The 21,216-nt window shown below is 41.9% G+C and overlaps 1 protein-coding gene across 7 annotated transcripts in view; it reads left to right on the top strand.

The window, feature by feature from the left end:
- PDE9A (phosphodiesterase 9A) overlaps positions 1–21,216 on the top strand; it is a 69,523-nt gene that overhangs the window by 29,808 nt on the left and 18,499 nt on the right. For all 7 annotated transcript variants that reach the window (XM_081197191.1, XM_081197193.1, XM_081197192.1 and 4 more), the window contains 4 exons: positions 8,116–8,170; positions 9,145–9,215; positions 13,520–13,604; positions 20,148–20,229. In XM_081197191.1, the coding sequence (XP_081053317.1) occupies positions 8,116–8,170; positions 9,145–9,215; positions 13,520–13,604; positions 20,148–20,229 (293 nt within the window). The remainder of the gene's footprint in view (positions 1–8,115; positions 8,171–9,144; positions 9,216–13,519; positions 13,605–20,147; positions 20,230–21,216) is intronic.

Here is a 21,216-nt window from a genome sequence, read left to right as displayed (position 1 = left end):
AAATAAGTAGCTGCAATAAGCTATAGCAGTAGTTCCCAAACTTTTTGAGTCGTAGAGCACTTTTTGGAAGAGAAATTTGTCATAGAGCACTATCGTCGTCCTTATGCCAAAGGCACATATTTATTTAATTTTCTTTCCAATTTCTTCATAGAGCACTTGGAGATGCTTTGCAGAGCACCAAGTGCTCCACGCAACGCAATTTGGAAACTGCTGATCTATTGTCTTTGGTTTATATTAGGAAGATATATTATATACCTCTGATTACCATATCCTGGAGGCATGAAGCTTCCCAGAGTTGGCTACTGTTAGAGATACAATCTTGTTCTGATTCAGCATAAGCATTTCTTGCTTTAAAAATATCTGTGGTCTGTGCATGATTTTGAAGCGCTTTCTGGTGGTACATCTCTTCCAAGACCAACTTGCAATGCCTTCCATGCAGTCAGAAATTACCTAAGCTATTGTAAAAATGCAACCCTGTTCCTAGCTTAGGAAAGCCTGCCTCTCTGAAATAGCAACTAATTTTTGGGGGGGTGGGGGGGTTGTTTCTAATAGATACATGCACATGAAAATGTTGTATCAGAATGTATCTTCCATATACATTTCCTCAAAGTGTCTGGCAAACCCCTCATGGCCAGCCGTGATGTGCTCCAGGAATCTGCCCCAAGTGCAGGGTAGTTTATCCACAAGGGTAACTAGACCACAAGGAACGACTCTGCTGGCTGACTCCTCAGGGATGTGATGGATGCAGCAAAGTATGACTTCATTGCTGACCTCACTGCTGCACAGTGGGCACAATTATGTATCCTATTATGTGTTGGATCAGCTTCATAGCAAGGTTTCAATCTTCATCCATCCCACTCCTTCAACCGTAGCTCCTCAAAATACCAAGGAGAATTGCAATCTCCATGGTCCCAATTATGTCAGTGGCCCTAGGAATCTCACTGTTCCACAGTGAAATAGAAGCACCGAGAGGATCACTTGGTCAAGCCACTGTAATGTCCCCCAGAGCCATCAGAAATCCATTAGAATTTATCAACCTCCAAGAGCGGACCACCCCAAGCGGTCCCTTTCTCCTGCAGGATGCAAGACCAAACCTTACCGGGAAGTGGTCTGACCATGACAATAGGGCAGCATCTAGCCCTCCTGTTTCCAGACCACCACCCTTCCCACTTGGAGCAAAGGCCAAACCAAGGATGTCCCTTGCTCCGTCCTATAAGGCACATTACAGAGCAAGATTGCACTGTGTTATAAGAAAAACTTGCTCCTTTTCCCTTATGGGGTACCCAAGAGCCCTTATAGAGTCCTTATGTAGGTTTTCTATCGGTAGGAGAAAATAACAGAGGCCAACCAGAGAATATTGAGAAGCAAGGCAGCTAGTAAGCCTGATCTTTATTAAACTGTTGCAACAGGGTGCTTGCTCCCCCCCCCCACGCAGGAGGGAGGAGGAACCCAGAACCATGGTGTGCAAGCCCTTATATAGACTTTTGAAATTACCACCCTGTAGCTCAAGTAGCTTAAGACTACCCCCCAATACATCAGACATACATCACAGAAGAGGCAGTCTACAGCAGAATCCTGTCTGGCAGGAAACCAGTTAATGGGTTTACCTCAGTGGTGTCCAAACTTTTTGAAGATTTGATGAAGTGAAGGGCTGTGAGGGCCAACCAGAAGGCCAAATTAGGCCCCCGAAACGGATTTTGGACATGCCTTGTTTACCTGGACAGCCTGGCCATTCTTTTGTGATGATAAATACATAATTCCTGAGTCCAGGTCACAGGCTTACCCTATTCATACACAAATGTGCCCTTAAGGCGGGATTTGTGACCACAGAGACAATGGGGAGGCTTTTCCCGTTTCCTTCCAAACTGCAGCATAATATTTGAGGCCACTGAAAGAGTCAAAATGGCTTTAGGACTGTTTTCCTGTACTGCTTCAGGCATGTGGTTTATATATTTATGTATGTGTTTGCCTGGTACATTTATGAACATTTATTTTATATCTTATAAATTCTCATAACAACTGCAAGACCAGAAAGGAGAAAGCAAGCAACTGTAATATTTTAAAATCATAATATTTATTATTAATAATAATCATTATTTATAAAGGACCTCAAAAGCTAGGTGCTGTCTGATGATTGAGTTAAAAAGAAGAAATCCTACCTGCAGTCTTGCAGTCAAAGATAATATAGGTATACAATGGGGAACTAAACTTTGCAGGCTTTGCAAATGCGGTGAGGAAAATTGAGCGAGAATAAGCGTTTGAAACGTGAATAAAAGCACTTCAAACCAAAACAGTACAAGCTTTTTCTACGGCATGGTAATAGATCTAACAGATAACTTTCAGACCACAGGTATTGGAAACAAAACACCAGCGCTCTGGCTTTCAGGACTGCTAAACACAACTGAGAGAACCTGAGTAGCAGCACACCTTTGTTTCCTAATCCCCTGCGGTAGACAAAGTGGCTGAGAGTGTTTCTCCAGCTGGATGCAATGAGCAAGGAACAGCAAAGGGAAATTTGGGTTCTACTGAACAATGAATATACTGATAGGAGTTTATGGTTGCTAGACCTTTCCCTGGATTCAGTAAGTTTAATAATTTAATCAAAGTTTAGGGTGTTAAAATGTGTGCCAGACCACTGTAATCCCTGGATCTAACAAGTGTTAAAAGCTATTTAAGACAGCCAGAGATTAGAGAAGAGAGCTGGGAGCAATGTGAGTTGGAAGCTGAGAGTAGGGTGTAATGGGATGGAGAAACAAAACAACAAGCAGGAGAGTCGGAGCAACGTTTGAGAGAAATGTTCGATGTCCCTTTGAATCCAAGGCTGTGGCTACAGGAGAAACAAAACCCTTTGGGAGTGTTAATGCTATGAATCCCTCAATCGTAGGCTCAGGTTGTATATATTCGTAAATAACCCCAAGATCATAAAGACTCCACACAGTCTCTGCTGTGCCTCATTCCAAAGGCAAACACAAATCCTGGGTAAGTGCCTGGAACTCCTGGGCTTTCGTAGTGGTCAGAGATTGGTTTCGACGTGCAACAATACAGAGCTCTCATTGAAGAAACTTGCACGAACACTTTTGATCCTGAGGCCTTATTAGGTCTTTTTATGTTTAAATATGATTGTTACACAGTTAGGCCTTTGTGTACCTCTTTTGCAAATGCAAAGTTTTTTCCATTACTTCCCCCAAAAAAACTGTGCAGGGAGAATTTAGGGTCAGTAGGCCAGGGCTGCCACAGCAGGATGAAGTGACCTGCTTTGGGGCACTGTGATGGGGAGATAGACAGAGGAAGAAAATAGTGGCTGAGATTTGCAGCAAGATTTTTTTATTATTATTCAAGTGTTGGCACTATAAGGGACCAGAGGGCACTATTTGGGACCATTTGGGGCAGCGTGCAGTATCATCTTGGAGCACTTGAAGGCTGCAGTAAATAATAAGAATAAATTTAAAAGCTGCAAAATTTTCATACGACCCGTTTTCAGAAAAACTTCCCATGTGTTTGGGTACATTCATGAGCCCAGTCTGCAGTATAGGTAACCTGACCCTCTGCTTCAGCACCACAAAAAGCACTGTATTTCAAATGCAGTTGCCCTAAACTTTGTTAAACAGCAACTTGTGGGGGGGGGGGATTCCCTGGTCTTGAATGGGGTAACTGTGCCCCTGAAGGACCAGGTGTGCAGCCTGGGAGTCATTTTGGACTCACAGCTGTCCATGGAGGCGCAGGTTAACTCTGTGTCCAGGGCAGCTGTCTACCAGCTCCACCTGGTACACAGGCTAAGACCCTATCTGCCCGCAAACTGTCTCGCCAGAGTGGTGCATGCTCTGGTTATCTCACGCTTGGACTACTGCAACGTGCTCTACGTGGGGCTACCTTTGAAGGTGACCCGGAAACTGCAATTAATCCAGAATGCGGCAGCTAGACTGGTGACTGGGAGTGGCCGCCGGGACCACATAACACCGGTTCTGAGAGATCTGCATTGGCTCCCAGTACGTTTCCGAGCACAATTCAAAGTGTTGATGCTGACCTTTAAAGCCCTAAACAGCCTCGGTCCTGTATACCTGAAGGAGCGTCTCCACCCCCATCGTTCAGCCCGGACACTGAGATCCAGCGCCGAGGGCCTTCTGGCAGTTCCCTCATTGCGAGAAGTGAGGCTACAGGGAACCAGGCAGAGGGCCTTCTCGGTAGTGGTACCCGCCCTGTGGAATGTCAAAAAGATAAATAATTACCTGACATTCAGAAGACATCTTAAGGCAGCCCTGTTCAGGGAAGTTTTTAATATGTAACGCTGTACTGTTTTTAACACTGATTGGGAGCCGCCCAGAGTGGCTGGGGAAACTCAGCCAGATGGGCGGGGTATAAATAATAAATTATTATTATTATTATTATTACTTAGCCCAAGTCTGATCAGTGCTGATGAGAAACAGCAATGTAATTTACATATTAATCCTCAAAGGATAAAGCAAATGTTGAGGGTGACTTGTACCCCTTGGAACCCTTAAATTTCATTTAAACAGGCACCTGCTGTTAGTTTGTCTGAAGCAAGGTAATATCATTGTATTGATAAATCAGTGCAGTACCACTGCTGGCACATGTTCAGTTCTCATCTGTAATAATCTCCAGATCATTCTCTAAAGTGCTGTTGCTTGGTCGCCATACGTTTGATGTGTTGGCATTATAAGTTTCCTTCTGTGTCTCTTCTTTCTGAGTTTGGAGGATAGGGTGCAGAAATCTGTAGGTTTAATTATCCTTCCCTCTCCTCGTCCATTTCTGCATTAGTATTATATAAACATCTGAAGTCCTGTTCAGCATCTGAAGAGCTGCCATGTTCCTAGCTGATACCTCCATTCTGATCCTATTTATTTTCATTTTGAAATACATTTTTTTAGTGAACCCAGTGGCTCTTATACATTATCTTGTTCTCTAACGGTGCTACACTAAGCAGATTTATTCAGAAGCAAGCCCCCATTCTTTTTCCACCAGTGGAACTTACTGTGTAGCAAGAGTGATTGGGACTGAAATCCCAAATGAGCTGTAAACCTGAATGCAGTCAAGTAAACACCTTTGAACACAATGGAATTTACTTATCAGAAACATGCATAGAATTGCACTGCCTTGGTACAGAGTGCTTTAATTTATTATTTTGTTTATTTATTTTAGGGTTGTTGCTTTTACCCTACACTTCAAAACAAATTAACTTCAAAATGAATTACAAAGGTAGCATGCACTAGAAAATTAAAAACAAAAACAAAAGCTGCGAAAATGAATGAACAATATCCTATAAATGACCAAACAGAAGCAGCACAGTTTGTGAATGGGAAGCATCAAATCATCAGCTGAGATAAAATAAACCAAATCAAAAAGTCTGTGAAAAAATGAAGTGTGGCTTTACCTTGGCAGGAAAATGGCTTCAAAGTAAGTGTCAGACAAGTTTCCTTGCAGAGAGCACTCCATGGGCAGGCTGCCACAATCAAGGAGGTTTATTTCCTGTTAGCCATCTGTTGTACTTCAAACTGGCGCTGCGTTAGATATCCCTCCCACTTTTTGTTAATTACCATACTCCAAAAAAAATTCGAAACTGCATTAAGAAAGTGTCAGAAAGAAGATTCTGGTGAAATCATCCTGGGTGGGAGGTATGGTTTTGTGCTTGCCATACTTTCAATGTTGCCAAGGGCTGTTTGTGAGGACCCCTTCTTTCATTCTATAAATCATCTCTCCATTGGTCTGAGTACCTGGGTATTTCCTGAAACCCCCATGACAGCCTCAGCCTGGCTTCCTATTAGGAAGGTGGGGAGGTGACTCACTGTGCATCTGACTGCTCATTGTTTTTTAGGTGAAGTCTTTTTACCTTTAAGGGTTGAAAGATATATTTTAAAGATAAAAGGAAGAGCATTCCTTAAAGGCAAAATCTATGAGTGCACAAATCTCAGGTACTCAGTGGCCAGCTTCACCAGCCTCCCATGCTCCAATGCATGTGGTGGGGAAAACATTGTCCAGTACCTTCTGCCATGGGGCTTTTTTCAGATCAGGAAGTACAAGAAGTTGGGGAAGCCGCAGAACACTGGGAAAATGTTTAATAGAAAGTCCTATTCTCAACCACTTCACAATGATAAAGTAAGTCTAACCCTGCACTGACCAAAATTATAAAGGAATTCTAAAGTTTCCTGAGAATGGAAACAGAAATGGAAGCCTCTTTTGTAGGGGAAGGCATTTTTGAGAAATCAGATGACATGTTTTGGCACACCACTAATTCAGACAGTGGAGGCACTCAGAGGAGAGCTCTGCTGAAGACCTTTGAGTACAGGTAGCGGGTAATATTCAGCACTAATCCTTCTCAGAGGAGGCCTGTTGAAATTAAGAAACAGGAGTAAGGTTCATTCATTTCAGTGGGTCTACTCTGCATAGGACTTGGTCGAATACAAACCAGATGATTGTTCGGGTACCCTGCAGTTACTTTCTAAAATGCCCTCATAGCATGGTGATATAGTACCTTCTCTTTTACCTATAAGCAATTCATGAAGTGGTTTAAAGTTCGTAACCAGGTCCTGTTTATTGAACTTGCCTTCCAATTTGTTTGAACAAAGCTTGTACAAGGGACACACTGTATCTACTGTTTACTGAGCATCCATGCTAATTTGTGTGCACGAAGGTTATACAACTTCCCATAAATTAATTGTTATTCCACACTTTCTAGTGTATTTTCGCATCACTTTCCTTACTTCAAAAGTCATTTTCTAAAAAGTAGTTTTGAAAAAGAGTCCCAGACCACTTTAATCTTCTCTAATTGCACAAATCTAAATTTGCCAACGTGCGACTGATCCCCTCCTGCAATACAGTAACAGTTTGGAGGCCGCCCAGGAATTTGTCAGGTTTTAATATCGTCGTAAATTTTGATCTGTTAGCTGCTTTGAGGTTCTTTGGAAAATTTGGTGGCATTATACGTCCATGAAATGAATGAAGCGCAGACATAATATGGCCATACTTTACATTCATCTAATTCAGCCTCACAGCAATAATTTGAAGTAGACTGTTGTTGTTTTCATTTTATAGAACAACTCAATGAGGGCAGGAGAAAAATGACTTTACCAGATTCAACCATCATATACATAGTACTATAATTTGAACCCATGTCCCAATCCAATATAGTATTCACAGAACCCTGTGTGCATTTCTTTTTTCTGCTAAACTAGTTTTCTTATCTCGACAAATAACTGGTAGGTGTAGCAGATTTTGTTCCCACTCTGCCTAGTACTAAATACCTTTATTCCTACAGGTGCTTACATATGCATTACTGAGAGGGAGGGAGGGAGAGAGAGAGAATAATTGGAGGAACTTTATGCATTTTTCTTCTCTTTCCTTCCTCCTTTCACCCTTTTTAAAAATCTAAGCATGTGTAACTACGTATTAATGAATAAGGCCATGTATTCGCTGACTATCAAACTGCAGTGCTTAAAAGCACATTACGAGGGTGTTTTTGAATGGAAAAGCAAAATTGATGCCCCCCACTGCATATTGGAAATTGCTGTTACTTTCTGAAATGCTCTCATCGCATGCTGATAGAGCACCTCCTCTTTTACCTATAAGCCATTTATATTTGGTTAATCAGAGGTTTGGATAAGCTTGACTGCTGCTGCATAGAGAGGTTTGGGGGAATATATGCTGAATTCAGATTAACTGGAAGATTGGCATAATAAAGGTTTGCTGATTGTGCTTTAATGTAGTTGTTTCTTTTAGGGGTAAAAAGAAAGGCAAATGCAGTTCCCACTCCCCAAGAACACCTTCAATATTCATATATGGAGTAAGGGGTTTCCCCCCCCCCCAAGGTGACTATTATGAGTCTACATTGGTTTGGTTACATTGTTGAGAATGTCATTTATAAAGGCTATCCATCTTCACAATTCAGAGCACAATTTAGGCTGCAATCCTATACCTACTTACCTGGGATACTAGACTGACAATGGCAACTTTTTGCAAGTATTGATTGGACGAGGATAGCCAAGCTTATTTTCTTTGCTAAATATGCCATTTTAAAAAAATTCTGTCTGTGTGGAAGCTGAAATAGGTCTGCTATCCTCCATCTTACATTCATTCGTCTCCCATTACTTTATATTTTAATAGAAAAAGAGGAACTGTTCCAGAATTTGCTGGCGCAGGTGATTGAGCAATTCTCCAGGTAATATTTTTATGCAATAGTTTTAGTGTAATTATATTTCTCCTTGCATTCATTTCAACACTGCAGTCCCCAAACAGTTTGCTTTGAGATAAATGCGCCAGCTTTTCCCTCATTGTTCTGCATAGTGAATAGGGTATGCCTGAGTCATTTAAAAGTTTATACAGGCTAGTCAAGCAGAGAAAGATGAATTAATTGAAGGCTGCAATCCAGAACCCAATGGGATTTTCCAGTGACTAAACATGCAATGAATTCACTGGACTCCCCCCCCCCCCATCTTGTAACTGAAAGGAAATAGAATTCATCTACGTATGCTGCATTTTGTAAGAGGGATGCAAAATCCCTAGCATTGTTCTAACTAAATAAGAGTGTTCAACTCCTTAGCTCCTTAATAAACCACTTACATGATTGCAAAATAAAATACTGTAAAGTAACATAAATGAACCCACAGAGAAAATATAATTAATGCTGCTGAAATAAAGATCAGGTTATTATATTAAGAAAGGAAACATTAATTTACACATACAGACTCTTTAGAAATGTAAAGATAGACACACCAGCCCACACACCCTGTGTGTGAAACCCAGGAAAAACAGAGCTTCTAAAATGGAGGTCAGCTACTCCATTTATTTATTTCATGAAGGGAAGCTTTACATCCCATTAAAGTAAGCAACTACACATAGATCAAGATTCCCCTTTATGGCAACAGCTTGTTAGCACAGTGGGAATTCTGCTATTTGTATATTGGAATAATTTCGCCTATAGCTGATCACTAGACCAAAGCAACAACTTATTAATGGGGTATCTGCACTTACTGGGTTTAAAATAATAATAATGTATATTTAAATGGATTCAAAGTCTGAGTTTTATATTAATATTTTCCCCATCAACAGAATTCAGGTTTGTTATAAAGTCACTTATTTGTACAGCTATCAAAGATGTGCATGCATTCCTGTTTAATTTTTTTCTCCCTCCAGGGTATTTAAAATTGATGAATTGAAAACCGACGTAGATAATCACTTGGCAATGCTGGAAAAAAGAGTTGAATGTGAGTATTTTTAAAAAAACCAAACATAAGCAACTGAAACCTGGAATTAATTTTGTGTCAGTTTGAGATGGTGCTGAGCCCCAGAGGTACAGATATATCTCATTAGGACCATTCCTCCTGCCTTTTATCTTTTGTAAGGTACAAAACTACGGTGTACTGAATAGTGAGGGGGTGAAGCTACAAAATATAGAATTACTCGTTAAAGTAAAAGTCTCAATTTACATTTTGCTTCATTCTGTTACAAGGAATACCTGGAAAGAATTATATAGAGACCCACCTCCTGTAATTGCACCCAGTTTGTAAATCAATCCAATCCATTAAACTGGAAAGACTCAAGTCCCCAGACCAGGTTTAGGCTCCTGCGCATGCTTGACAAATGTAGCAACCTACGACACCCATACATCCTCCTTGAATTATGCCTCCTCTACTTTCTTCTTCCTACTTATTTTTTTTTCCGGGGGGGGGGGTGATGCTCTCAGGCTCCATTCTCATGCTGCTGCTCTCCCAGATATAAAAAGGGGAATGGGAGCTGTGCTCCTAAGACTGCCCATTTGCAGCACAAAAATGCATTTTGCTCAGTCCAGAATTGCTCATGCTTCTCCTCAACATACTGCTTTCAGTCCAGATTGATTCTCTACATCCTGCCACCCAGAAGGTTTACTTGATGCACATTTGAAAATCCTCTCTTTCATTAGGCTATTCAGAAGGAAGTGGTGATTACAACATTGTTGAGCAGGTGTTATTATTGTACAGGCTGCCTTTGATCTAGATTTATTCTAGAAACTGCCATCCACAATGGTGGGTGCAGCTACTTGATACGTGTTTGAAAACCCTTCCCTTGGTTAGGTTACCCTCATCGTTTCCTCCCTGCACTTTCCTCCAGATGAATGCATAAGATGCTGATGGTTGCCATCTTGGTATACACTCAGCCATAATGCCATCGGTCAAGTGTGAATACACACAAACACCCCTATTGCTGGGACTTCTTACACCTGTTTTCACCTGTTGTCAACTGGGCACACTGGGGGTAATAATGTAGATTCAATCTGTAATGACCTTTTATTTTTGGAATGAAACCAGTTTCTCAAGAAGCACTTCTCAGGGGAAAATAAAAAATAAAAAAATGCAGTAGATCAAGATTGATGGCTTTTGGCAAAGATATAATTCTCCTGATTCCTACCTGCTTTTCATAGGCTGGCTACTTTCTGAAGCCTTCCCCCCAACTCCACCCCACAAGTGCTGCTGAAACACCTATATACTATTTCCTTTGAAGATCTCGGTGAACTGGTGGTAACCATTGGCATGCACACGAAAGCTTATACAGTGGTACCTCTGGTTAAGAACTTAATTCATTCTGGAGGTCCATTCTTAACCTGAAATTGTTCTTAACCTGAGGTACCATGGGCCTCCCGCTGCCACCGCGCCACCGCTGCGTGATTTCTGTTCTCATCCTGAGGTAAAGTTCTTAACCCGAGGTACTACATCCGAGTTAGTGGAGTCTGTAACCTGAAGCATTTGTAACCCAAAGCGTTTGTAACCTAAGGTACCACTGTACCCAGAACAAACTTAGTTGGTCTCTAAGGTGCTACTGGACAATTTTTTAATTTACTCCAGGTAGTTATTAGGTAGTCTATTACCTTGAATATGCAGGAGGAGGAGAGAGAGAGGCAAACAGCAGAGACAGGTTTGCAACCTTATACATCTTGCTTGCCAATGTCATTGTGGGAAGTAGGGGGACTAGATGATTATATGTACACAATGAGATAAGCAGACAGAACAGAGAGAGGGAGATTGGGGAAAGGGAGAAAGCTTCCTCAACAATCTCCTGGTTGCTAAATGTGGCATAGTTCATAGCCTGGCAGATGGACAAGGGTGGAGACAACAACCCTAAAACAGCACAACCACTGCCACTGCCCACCTGAATGTACAGCCAGGATGATACTGCTGCGTTTACTCAGGAATAAGCCCTATTACACTCAGTGGGACTTACCTCTGAGTAGACATGGACTCAGATACATTCGTCACATTAATACTTTGAGTGCGTTATAAGCATAGAACACCAGATGGCGCCAGAGAGCAAAAAAGGAGTTTATATGGATTTTTACGTAGGCTTTTTTTTTTGTAACGATTTATAACGATTTCTGACATATTTATAGCGTTTTTAACCAGTGTCTAGATCCACCCATGTATAGGATTGCAGTTTACATTAACAAGTCACACAGTCTTCCGAGTCTTCGCCCACTAAGTTTATGTCTCTATTAGGAGTTGCACCAGACATCTTAGCCCCCTGAGGTATCAGAACATCTCAGCATCAGATTAATATCTGCTGTTCCATGAACTAGCTTTCTTTAAAAAATCTAACCTCTCCTCAAATGTCTAGTACACGCACAGTATATATATATATGCCTGAGGGTAGGCAGGCAGGTAATTGAAGAGATTAGTTTAGCACTATGAAAAGGAAAATCCTTTGAAAACATTTTGTTTGTGGAGACCACTGGGTGGTATTCAGCTAAGTTTTACTGAGAGTAATCCCACTGAAATGAATGAACCTAATTTAGTTGTTGCCATTAATTTAATGGATCTGCTCTGTGTAAACCCTGGTTGAATACCACCCAATGTACCAAGAATAGGTTCATATATAACCTCTGTTCATTTCCATATAGTTTGCATAGGAGAATCCAGTGCAAGGACATCCAGCAGACAATTTTGCATACATACAGTCCTCTGCTACTGTTATTTACATGTGGAAAGGTATGATGGCTTAGCTCCCCAGAATGAGATTGTGGGTACTTTGGTGGTTCTGCTACTTCCCTGCAAAGCCATGGTTTGACCTAGAGATAAGGGCAAACAGAGCTGATGTCTTCCACGGTCTTTCACAACTTGCTCTTCTTTAGTATTCCTCTTTAAAAGTGGGGGTGAGTGAAATAAGTTTCACTTCATTAAAGAGGTAATAATAATTTGTGAAAGCAGTGGATTTATGAAAAATGAATTGACATACTGATGGCAAACTTGGCTTGATAGCAATCAAGTTTGATTTCAATCAAGCCTGACTCATTAAGACATGTTTTCCTTTTTACACACTACCATTTCTCATTTCCTTTCTTCATTCACCTATTCAAATGCAGCAATCACATTTGCATGTATTATGGAAGCTTCTTCTTTTCAGACAAATATGAAAGCTTAATGTCACCCCTGGAGCAGTTCCACTTGACTTGCATTACACAACACATGGGAAGAGCTCAGGAGGATATTTGCCTTTTTATTATTATTATTATTATTAGTAGTAGTAGTAGTAGTAGTAGTAGTTTATTAATGCTTGGGCCATAGGCCATTCACACATAAGGTAGATGGGTACAGTACGAAAACCAGTAGTATAAAATACTGCATAACACCTACCTAGAATCATATATAAAACCGACATCTTGTGTTCCACAACACATGGGAGTAGGAGGATATTGGCCATTTTATTATGACCAAATGAATCCCAATTAAACACTTGTAAGTTTCCTTGAGCTTCCTAGGTACCAGCTTGAGCACAGCAAGCAAGCAGGCTGTGAAATTATCCTACTGAGTATGGTGTACACTTAATGCAGTGCCATTTTTTAAAAGTCCTTCAGCAACCAGATAGCAGAAAAAAACCACTTATCTATTCAGATTGTATTAAGCTTTCAAGGCTACATGAAATGCATTTTGCCACCTGGACACATAACAAGTCAAACTTGTTGCCCTATGCCATACATATACAGGAACAGGATTTCCTGTGCTGTTTTCAAACCCTGCTTGATATTTAAAGAACAGCATCATATTTTCAAGTAATTATCAAGAACTGAAATTACTTCCCAGTTCCCAGATTAGGTTATGAATCTCACAGCTTCCTCTTTCATGTCACCTGCTCATTTAATAGGGTGCTTTAAGCCCAGCAAAGCACATTTGTCACAATACAATTACAGCTCTTCTTATTGTTAACATATCATTGCAATAGCTTTGTCAGGCGCTTCCATCTATTCATGTTCTGAGAGAGACTCTGAAAAAGAAGCAAGACAGCTAAATATTGCTGTGTACTACTCACAATAGGTACCATGACTGTGAGTTTTTGGGGGGGATCTCCTAAAATCTTGTCAGTTTTAATGATTTATGATGTTTGCCGTACATGCCTGCAAAGGAACAGGTTTCGGACAGAAGGACCATTGAGTCACTGGCAAGCACCACCGCTCGGTGCCTTTTGAAAAATCTGCACAGTTACTGAAATGAGATCCTTCGGGTTTCTCCATGGTAACCCCCCTGTTGTTTCACTTTGTTGACAGTGGAAGGACTGAAAGTAGCGGAGATTGAAAAGTGTAAGAGTGATATTAAAAAGATGAGGGATGAAATGGCAGCGAGAAGCACCAGGTAAGTTCTGCTTTTCTTTTCCTTTTCTTTCGTCTTTGAGGAAAACAGCCTCCTCAGAGAGATTCCTGTATCGAGACTCTTCCAGTAATCCTAAGAAAGCTTACTTGGAAGTAAATCACATTGAGTTCAGTGAGGTTTACTCTCCCAGGCAAGTATGAATAGAATTGCAGCCTAATAAACAAATTTGTAATGCTTGATGGTCTGGGGTTGTTGTTGTTGTTTTTAAAAAGCTGTATAATCCAACAGCATGTAGTATTATGAGTTGCGGGGGGGGGGAGGGAGGCTGTATGCAAGATCCTTCTAATTCAGGGGTAGGCAACCTAAGGCCCATGGGCTGGATGCAGCCCAATCACCTTCTCAATCCGGCCCGTGGATGGTCCGGGAATCAGCGTGTTTTTACATGAGTAGAATGTGTGCTTTTATTTAAAATGCATCTCTGGGTTATTTGTGGGGCACAGGAATTCGTTCATTTTTTTCTTCAAAATACAGTCCAGCCCACCACATGGTCTGAGGGATGGTGGACCAGCCCACAGCTGAAAAAGGTTGCTGACCCCTGTTCTAAGTCCTAGATCCAGCATGGATTCCATTGCTGGAATAGCCAGGCCAGCTTGGTAATGGCCTGCTAAGTATGAGTCATTAAGGGAACAAAGGTATTGTCTCTGTGCTGCTGGACAAATGGGTGGCCTCCCTCTCTCAACTGTCTGTTTGTTAGAAAGACAAACAGCCAGAGTGGAGAGTTGAGTGATGTGAGCTAGAAGCTGGATGAAAAAGCTGCAGGCTGGGAAGTCAGAGAAAGAGAGGCATGGCTGATTTGTGTTGGAATCCAAGGCTGTGGCTATTGGAGAAGCAAGACCTTCTTGGGGTGTTAATTCTGTCAGCCCCTCCATCATCGGCTCAGGTTGTTTAAATAAACCACTTATTGAAGAGACACTGCAGTCTCTGCTGTGCCTCATTTCTAAAAGGAACCACGGGACCTGGATAAGCACCAGGAACCCCTGGAATCTCGCACAACTCGGAGATTGATGGTGGTGTGCAACAATACATATATATGAATGATACTTGTTTTATTTAAACAGACATGGTGACTTAATGGTTAAACGAGCTCATGCCAGATGACTGGAAAAATAACTCTCATAGAGAGATTAACATCTTGGTTTCCCTATGTTTACCCATCCGGTAATAAAGAATTCTGGCCTTAGTTTTATGCGAACAAAAACTTATTCTGCCAAGAAAAACATTTGTTTGGTAAAGAGGCTCTCTTATTTTAAACAGACCTGCTCAGATATGAAATGTAATCTGAGGAAATATCACAATATACACACAGCAACTCCTCTTGTTATGGTCTTGTACTATGCAAGGATGTGCATGCTATATTTTAACCCCAAAAGGAGGTATTTCCTTTTCAGTGGAAGAAGCTAGTCTGCTAATCTGATGCATTACCAAGTTTGGAGCTGCAATTAAAACAGGAGCAGAAGCAATCATAGCTTGTAATGGCAGGCTGCAGCAGCTGGTACATTTCGGCTTTGCTGTCGCTGACACATCAGAGCAAGCATGTCGGCAGCCAATACATGATTAAAGTTGTTCAAGAAAAGAAGATAGAAGCAGTTCAGAAGGCTGGTACTGCTGGGCAAAGGCATGGCAACTTTGCAAACTTCAGCCCACTTAACTGTCCAATCTTCCCCTAGGAAAGCCTGGGAATTATAGTGCTGTGACGTGGTCTATGCTCACAATGCAGAGGGTGCGTAAGGTGCTTAAGGAATTCTTCATGTCATCAGTGATGCAGGCAGCTTTGCTAAAGTGTTACTTGTTTATATCTCACTATAGAGCTGGAATGGACAATTTCAGTTTCTTTCGCTTTCTTACTTCTCCAATCTTGAGTTCTCCACATTTCTGCAGCAATATGCCTTTTTCTATCATTAAAAAAAAAAATCCTCACAAAAATCCATCAGCATTTTGGTGCAGATTTATTTATAAACACGTTTAATATAAATATTTTTGCAAACAGCTTTTACAGATATAATGCATTTGTGTATGCTACTTTCACTAATTTATGCATTTTCATGTGCACTTTCCCCTAATAAATGCATGTTTGTACATTTTGGTTGGAGAACTATGTTATAAAATCTGGAGAAATGTGAATTTTGAAGGGCAACTGTGTTTTGGTTCACATATTGGTTTGAGAAGTGCAAATTAGCTACTGTCTCATTCAAATGCAAATAAAATTATATTTCTCTCTCATCCCTACTAAAGAGGTACAACATGCGTGTGTTTGATCTGGAGAAGAAGTCTTCAGTTTTCCCCTTTTAGACACTGACTTTTTCTCACCACCTGTTTTCTCCTTGTTGCTTTTTCCCCAGAAAGAAAGAAACTAATAATGAAGATGCATCTATTGTCTACTAATTCCTTTTAGCAGAAGCTAAACTCGACTCTCTAGAATTCTAAAACCTGGCTACTTCATGATTCCACCTCAAAGTTCCCCTAACCCTTCTTCCTCCACAACTTCTTTTATTTGCATCAATGTTTCCAGGGCTTACACAGTTGAGTCACTTACATTTTGTATTTATTAAATAACAAAGCCTGTAATTCTGAGAGGCCCCAAAGTGCAAGCAGCGTGCCTCCTGAAAATTACTGACAGGATGCAGGATGGGGGGGGAGGGGAGAGAAGCGAGAGAGATGTAATAAGCAGATCCATGAGGCATCTTGAGGCAGCCACGTCTGAGGGGCCCCTCTGTGGGAACACCTGCCCATCTACCCATACCACTGCTGCCAATGAAGCGAGGAGAAGCTGCAGTGGCGGCTTCTGGGTTCCAGCGAGATATTGTGAGAGGCCTCCACAAGCTCTTGCTGGGGTCTCATGAGATCTTGCTGGAATCTGTAAGCAGAAGGCACACAATCCCAGTAGGAGAGGTTTCAGGTGACAAAAAGGGATGAGCTGCCCCTAGTAATGAGAAAAGAGTGTCAGGATCATTGAGCATCTGTTGAGGCCTTCACTCTAGCAACCCCTGGAGCTCTCTGCCACTCTCTCCTGCTCCTCCTTGTTGTCACTGCCTTTTCACCTGCCTTCTCTGAGAAAGTGAGTGGCGAGTGGTGGATGAAAGAGTGCAGCAGCCTCCCCTTGCCTTGCCTTCTCTGTCTAGGTGCAGGTTGGACTCAACGGGAGAGGGGATGTGGATGGACAGGGGCAACATCAGAAGGTATGAGCATCTCGTACATGGACCCCACAGAATCTGGACCCCACACTGGACAATACGTGGAGAAAAGAGGTCACTAAGTGACTGAGAAGTGAACGTGGGATATAATAGAGGCTGCACCACAGGAAAAAGCAAGGGGCTGCTAGACTGATCCAGAAAATTAGTCTTTTGCTAGCCTAAAACTGAGGGCCATCCATTCCCCTTTCATTCAAAACACCGAATCAATAGCCACAGGTTTGGCATTTCACCCAGAACTTAAATCTAGCTGGTTATTCTAAGTAGCTAGAAAAAGAGTCTTGCTCTGCAAAGATACACATGATTGCAGCTGATGTTCCTTCACCCCTAATTATTACCTGTCAAGTGGAGTGTAATTTCAGCTCAGAGTCTACTGGTTCAACTTGCACTCCACCAACTTTTTTGAAGCTTTGAGAGGATGAATAAGCCAAAGTGCACACATTTGTCATACAGTATGTTCACTTCCTCAATTGAAGCAATAAAACCTGTTTCCATTTTCGCAATCCAGATTTCAAGTCTGGTTCTGTGGTGTTTAAATGGGCACATCTTGGGGATCTGGTCTGACAATGGATAGCACACAACGCCTCCCCCAAATTGGCCACTTCTGAGTATTTCTATAATCCACTGGGCCTTTCGCTTAAGAAAAGAAAAAATGGTGCTGCGTCTGACAGCAGGTATAATTTTGCTTTCAGGAAAAGGTGTTAGCCTATGTCCCTCTAAACGGCATTCACCGTACACCCACTTTCACACTCCATCTTTTCTTCCTATTTCACAAAGATCAGTGTAAAACACTGGCCATATTCTCCTCTCACCTCCCCACCTTCACAGTTAAGAGCACATTCTTAAAACATCATAGCTTCTAAAGTTTGTACTGTATTCCACCCACTGCCATTTGCAGCCTAAGCAGATGGCTTTTGCATTAGCAGCTGGGCCTGAGACATCGCAACAAACCTTGTCAGTATACTCCAGATTGCTGGGGGCCTTTCATTTATTCCGTTGCATGAAAGGAAAAGGATGTCCTCTGTGTGTGTGGCATTTGTCCTGAAGGAAGACCTCCGTAGAATTTAGTGATTAAAATTACAAGTAGCTTTGAGTTTCCTAGGCAACGTGGCTCCAGCTGTTTGAAATGACGGCATAAGCCAATGTTGACTTACTGCAGAAGGGTCTTGATCCTTGAGCTGCTAAGCAAATACTCGTCTCGAGTTGGACTGAAAGACTTCCGATACACAATGCTGAGGATTCATTTTTCAATTTTGAATTCTCTTGTTCCGATGCTATCTCTGTTTTCTTTAATGCATCTGCGCTCTAATTGGGGAAGGAAGAGAAATATGATTCAGTTTGCATTTGAAGGTGAACCTAATTCACTATGTTTGAAACAATATTCAAACCAAAACACAGCCATCCTTTGGATTCTATACTTCTCTGAATTTTGCATTGCAGTTCTCCAGCCAAAAATGCATATATGCATATACTAAGGTAAAGGTTTTTTTTTTAAAAAAATGATTACTTTAAAGGGCATATATTAGTGTAAATAGCATACAAAATGCATTACATTGGGGGAAAGTGTTTTGCATACATGAGCATATTAATGCAAAATTGTGCACAAAAACATATATTAGAAGAAATTCACACTGAAATCCTGAGATTCTCATGAGGACTTAAAAAAGAAACTGATGTGGAAAAATGAGAAACTTTGAGAAACTGAAATTGACAGTTGTCTCCTTGCCTAGCCCTAACCAACAGAAGATGACAAAGTTGCCAACTGCCCACTAGGTTCTAATCTGACCAACAGGCCTAGTATGCCTTCAAGGGGAACATGACAAGCAGAAATTTGAGCTGTATATCTCCCTCTCCCTTAGGTTTGAGATGTGGTGATTTGGAAAGCTGTGCCTTATAGAATTCCAGTCTCACAATTCAGCAAAAAGTCAGGAAACCCAGAGAACAAATGATAGTACTCTTACTTTTCATTCCAGTAGGCTAAATTTCAGCCACTTAAAAGTTAAAGAGGTTTCTGCACACACAACACATCTCTGTGTCCTCTATCTGGACTTGCAAGAGGCATTATCAAAGTTCAGAGATACTGTACATTCCTGCCAGGCAAAAGCACCATGAGGACCTGGAGCAGGGCTGGTGAGGGGTGTGGCCTAAGGGGAAGAGGTGTGGCCTGGGAAAAGTTCAAAGGGCTAGAGACCTGTACAGTGGTACCTCTGGTTGCGAACGGGATCCATTCCGGAGCCCCGTTCACAACCTGAGAGGAATGAAACCCTTGTCTGCGCATTCATGGGCCGTGGTTCACCGCTTCTGTGCATTCGTGTGATGTCATTTTGAGCGTCTGTGCATGCGCGAGTGGCGAAACCCGGAGTAACCCATTCAGTTACTTCCATGTTGCCGTGGGATGCAACCTGAAAAGATTTAACCTGAAGCGTCTTTAACCCGAGGTATGACTGTACTGTCACATTTGGCCCCTTGACCTGAGACTCCTCATTGTTATATTAGGGAATAAGTCCTACTGAACTCAGTCAAACTTATTTTTGAGTAGAAGTGCATAGGTTTGTGCAGCATGCGCTATAATGTAAGTATACATCCACTGGCGGACGAATGGGGGGGGAAGTGCCCACGGTGGCACGATCCTGGTGGGGTGCCATCGTGGCTGCCCCCCCCGTGCTGGGTGCCCCCCGCAGGCAACATGCCGCACCCCCAGGATGCGTGTCACGCCCCTGTGGGCAGCACACCATGCCCCCAGGACATGCGTCACGCTCCTGCGGGCAGTGGGCAGCGTGCCACGCTGCCAGTATGCACGCCACACCCACGCCTGCACTCCACCCCTGCCCCCCCCGCCAGAGCTTGAAGGTCCACCACTGTATACATCTCTTGATTTTTGTGGTATTTTAGGGTTTTGCTTTCTTTCACATTAAAAAATGGGTTCCTGAGTGCTCAGCGTGGGTGGACCATGTTTTTCCTGTGATGCTTAAAGGGCATTTTCATGTCTGAAAATACCTGGTAGAAACATCTCCCAAGAGCTTTGATCCCTTATGAATGGATGTGCAAATTCCCTTCAAATACGACATTACAGGAGAAGACGCGGTTGATTTAGAGTTTCAGTGTAATGTGTGGAAATGGCCAGCTTTCTCTAGATTGTGTTCCATGGTTTCAAATTCAGTATAATAGTATTTTGCACGGCTGCAGCATTTCTGATTTTGCTTTGTGGATCCAAAGGTGAAAATCGTTTGGTCGGTGATCATGTGATAGTAGACATCAAAGGAACTAGTTTATTCATATTTACTTGGAAAAGTATATACAAAAGGTAAAGAGGGCTGGATTTTGTTTTTTTACACAGGACCAACTGCCCCTGTAAATACAGCTTCCTGGATGAGAGCAAGAGGCTGGTGCCCCGAAGGGATGTTCCATCCTATCCCAAGGTACACTGCAGCACATAAGAGTTCAAAATTCTGTTTTACAGAGCAGATAATCACGTTAGTTAAAAATATCCTTTCCATCCCTTGTTTTTTATGAGAACATTTTCTACTCAAATGCTACCTAGATTTTCTCCATAAAATCTCTTCTTCAAGTTTCCATTTACTTTTCTACAGGAGATTCTTAGATTCCATTGCTCCCATGCTGATGTAAAATATTTAAATCAACAAATTATTATTCTATTATTATTATTATTATTATTATTATTATTATTATTATTTAAATTTGTAAACTGCCTTCCATTCAAAGATTTTAGGGCCGTTCGCAGCATCAAATGCAGAATTAAAACATAACAAAAACATAACTTTCCCATCACCCCCTCCCACAAACACTTTTAAAGGGACAAATCACATATCTATGAAAGAAGGTTCCCTGATTTATTTATTTTTAAAAAAAATATGTTGAGTTCCTATTCCAAGTAGTATGTTTGGGCTGATAGATGCTCATTGGGGTATGTTTCACCATACTTTGAAGTGGTAAGGAGACACACACTTGCTATTTTATTTTAAGAACTGAGGCTCTTGAAAGACACATTTAGCATCACATCTCGCTTGGCCCTAATTCTATATTTTTCAAGCTCCTTGTAATTACTTCATGGTGAGGGGGAGGACCAAGGGTGCAGTGTCGGTTGTCAGTTCCTAGGGTGGGTGCGGGTGCGTATGGTTTCTGTGCTGGGGGGGGGCAGCCCAACCCTCGCTGCCACCAGAGCAGCTCCACCCCCCACTGGAACAAAGTGGGGTCATCCTGAGTCGCCTGTGCAGAGGGAGAGCATGCCCAGTCGATGCAGCCCTTGGTGGACAGAGATGAGCCCTGGACCAGGCTGTGCTAGGACATCTGGTTCATTTCCCCACAAAAATTGTGCACCTGGAACCATAGCCCCCCTATACCCCCCCACACACTAAGCCCCTGGGACAGACAGTGCAAAACCTCGA

Source organism: Podarcis bocagei, assembly GCF_964188305.1.
Source record: "Podarcis bocagei genome assembly, chromosome: 6".
Classification (NCBI taxonomy): Eukaryota; Metazoa; Chordata; class Lepidosauria; order Squamata; family Lacertidae; genus Podarcis; species Podarcis bocagei.
Note: the sequence above shows the minus strand (reverse complement) of the source record. Positions and strands in the feature narration are given on the sequence as shown.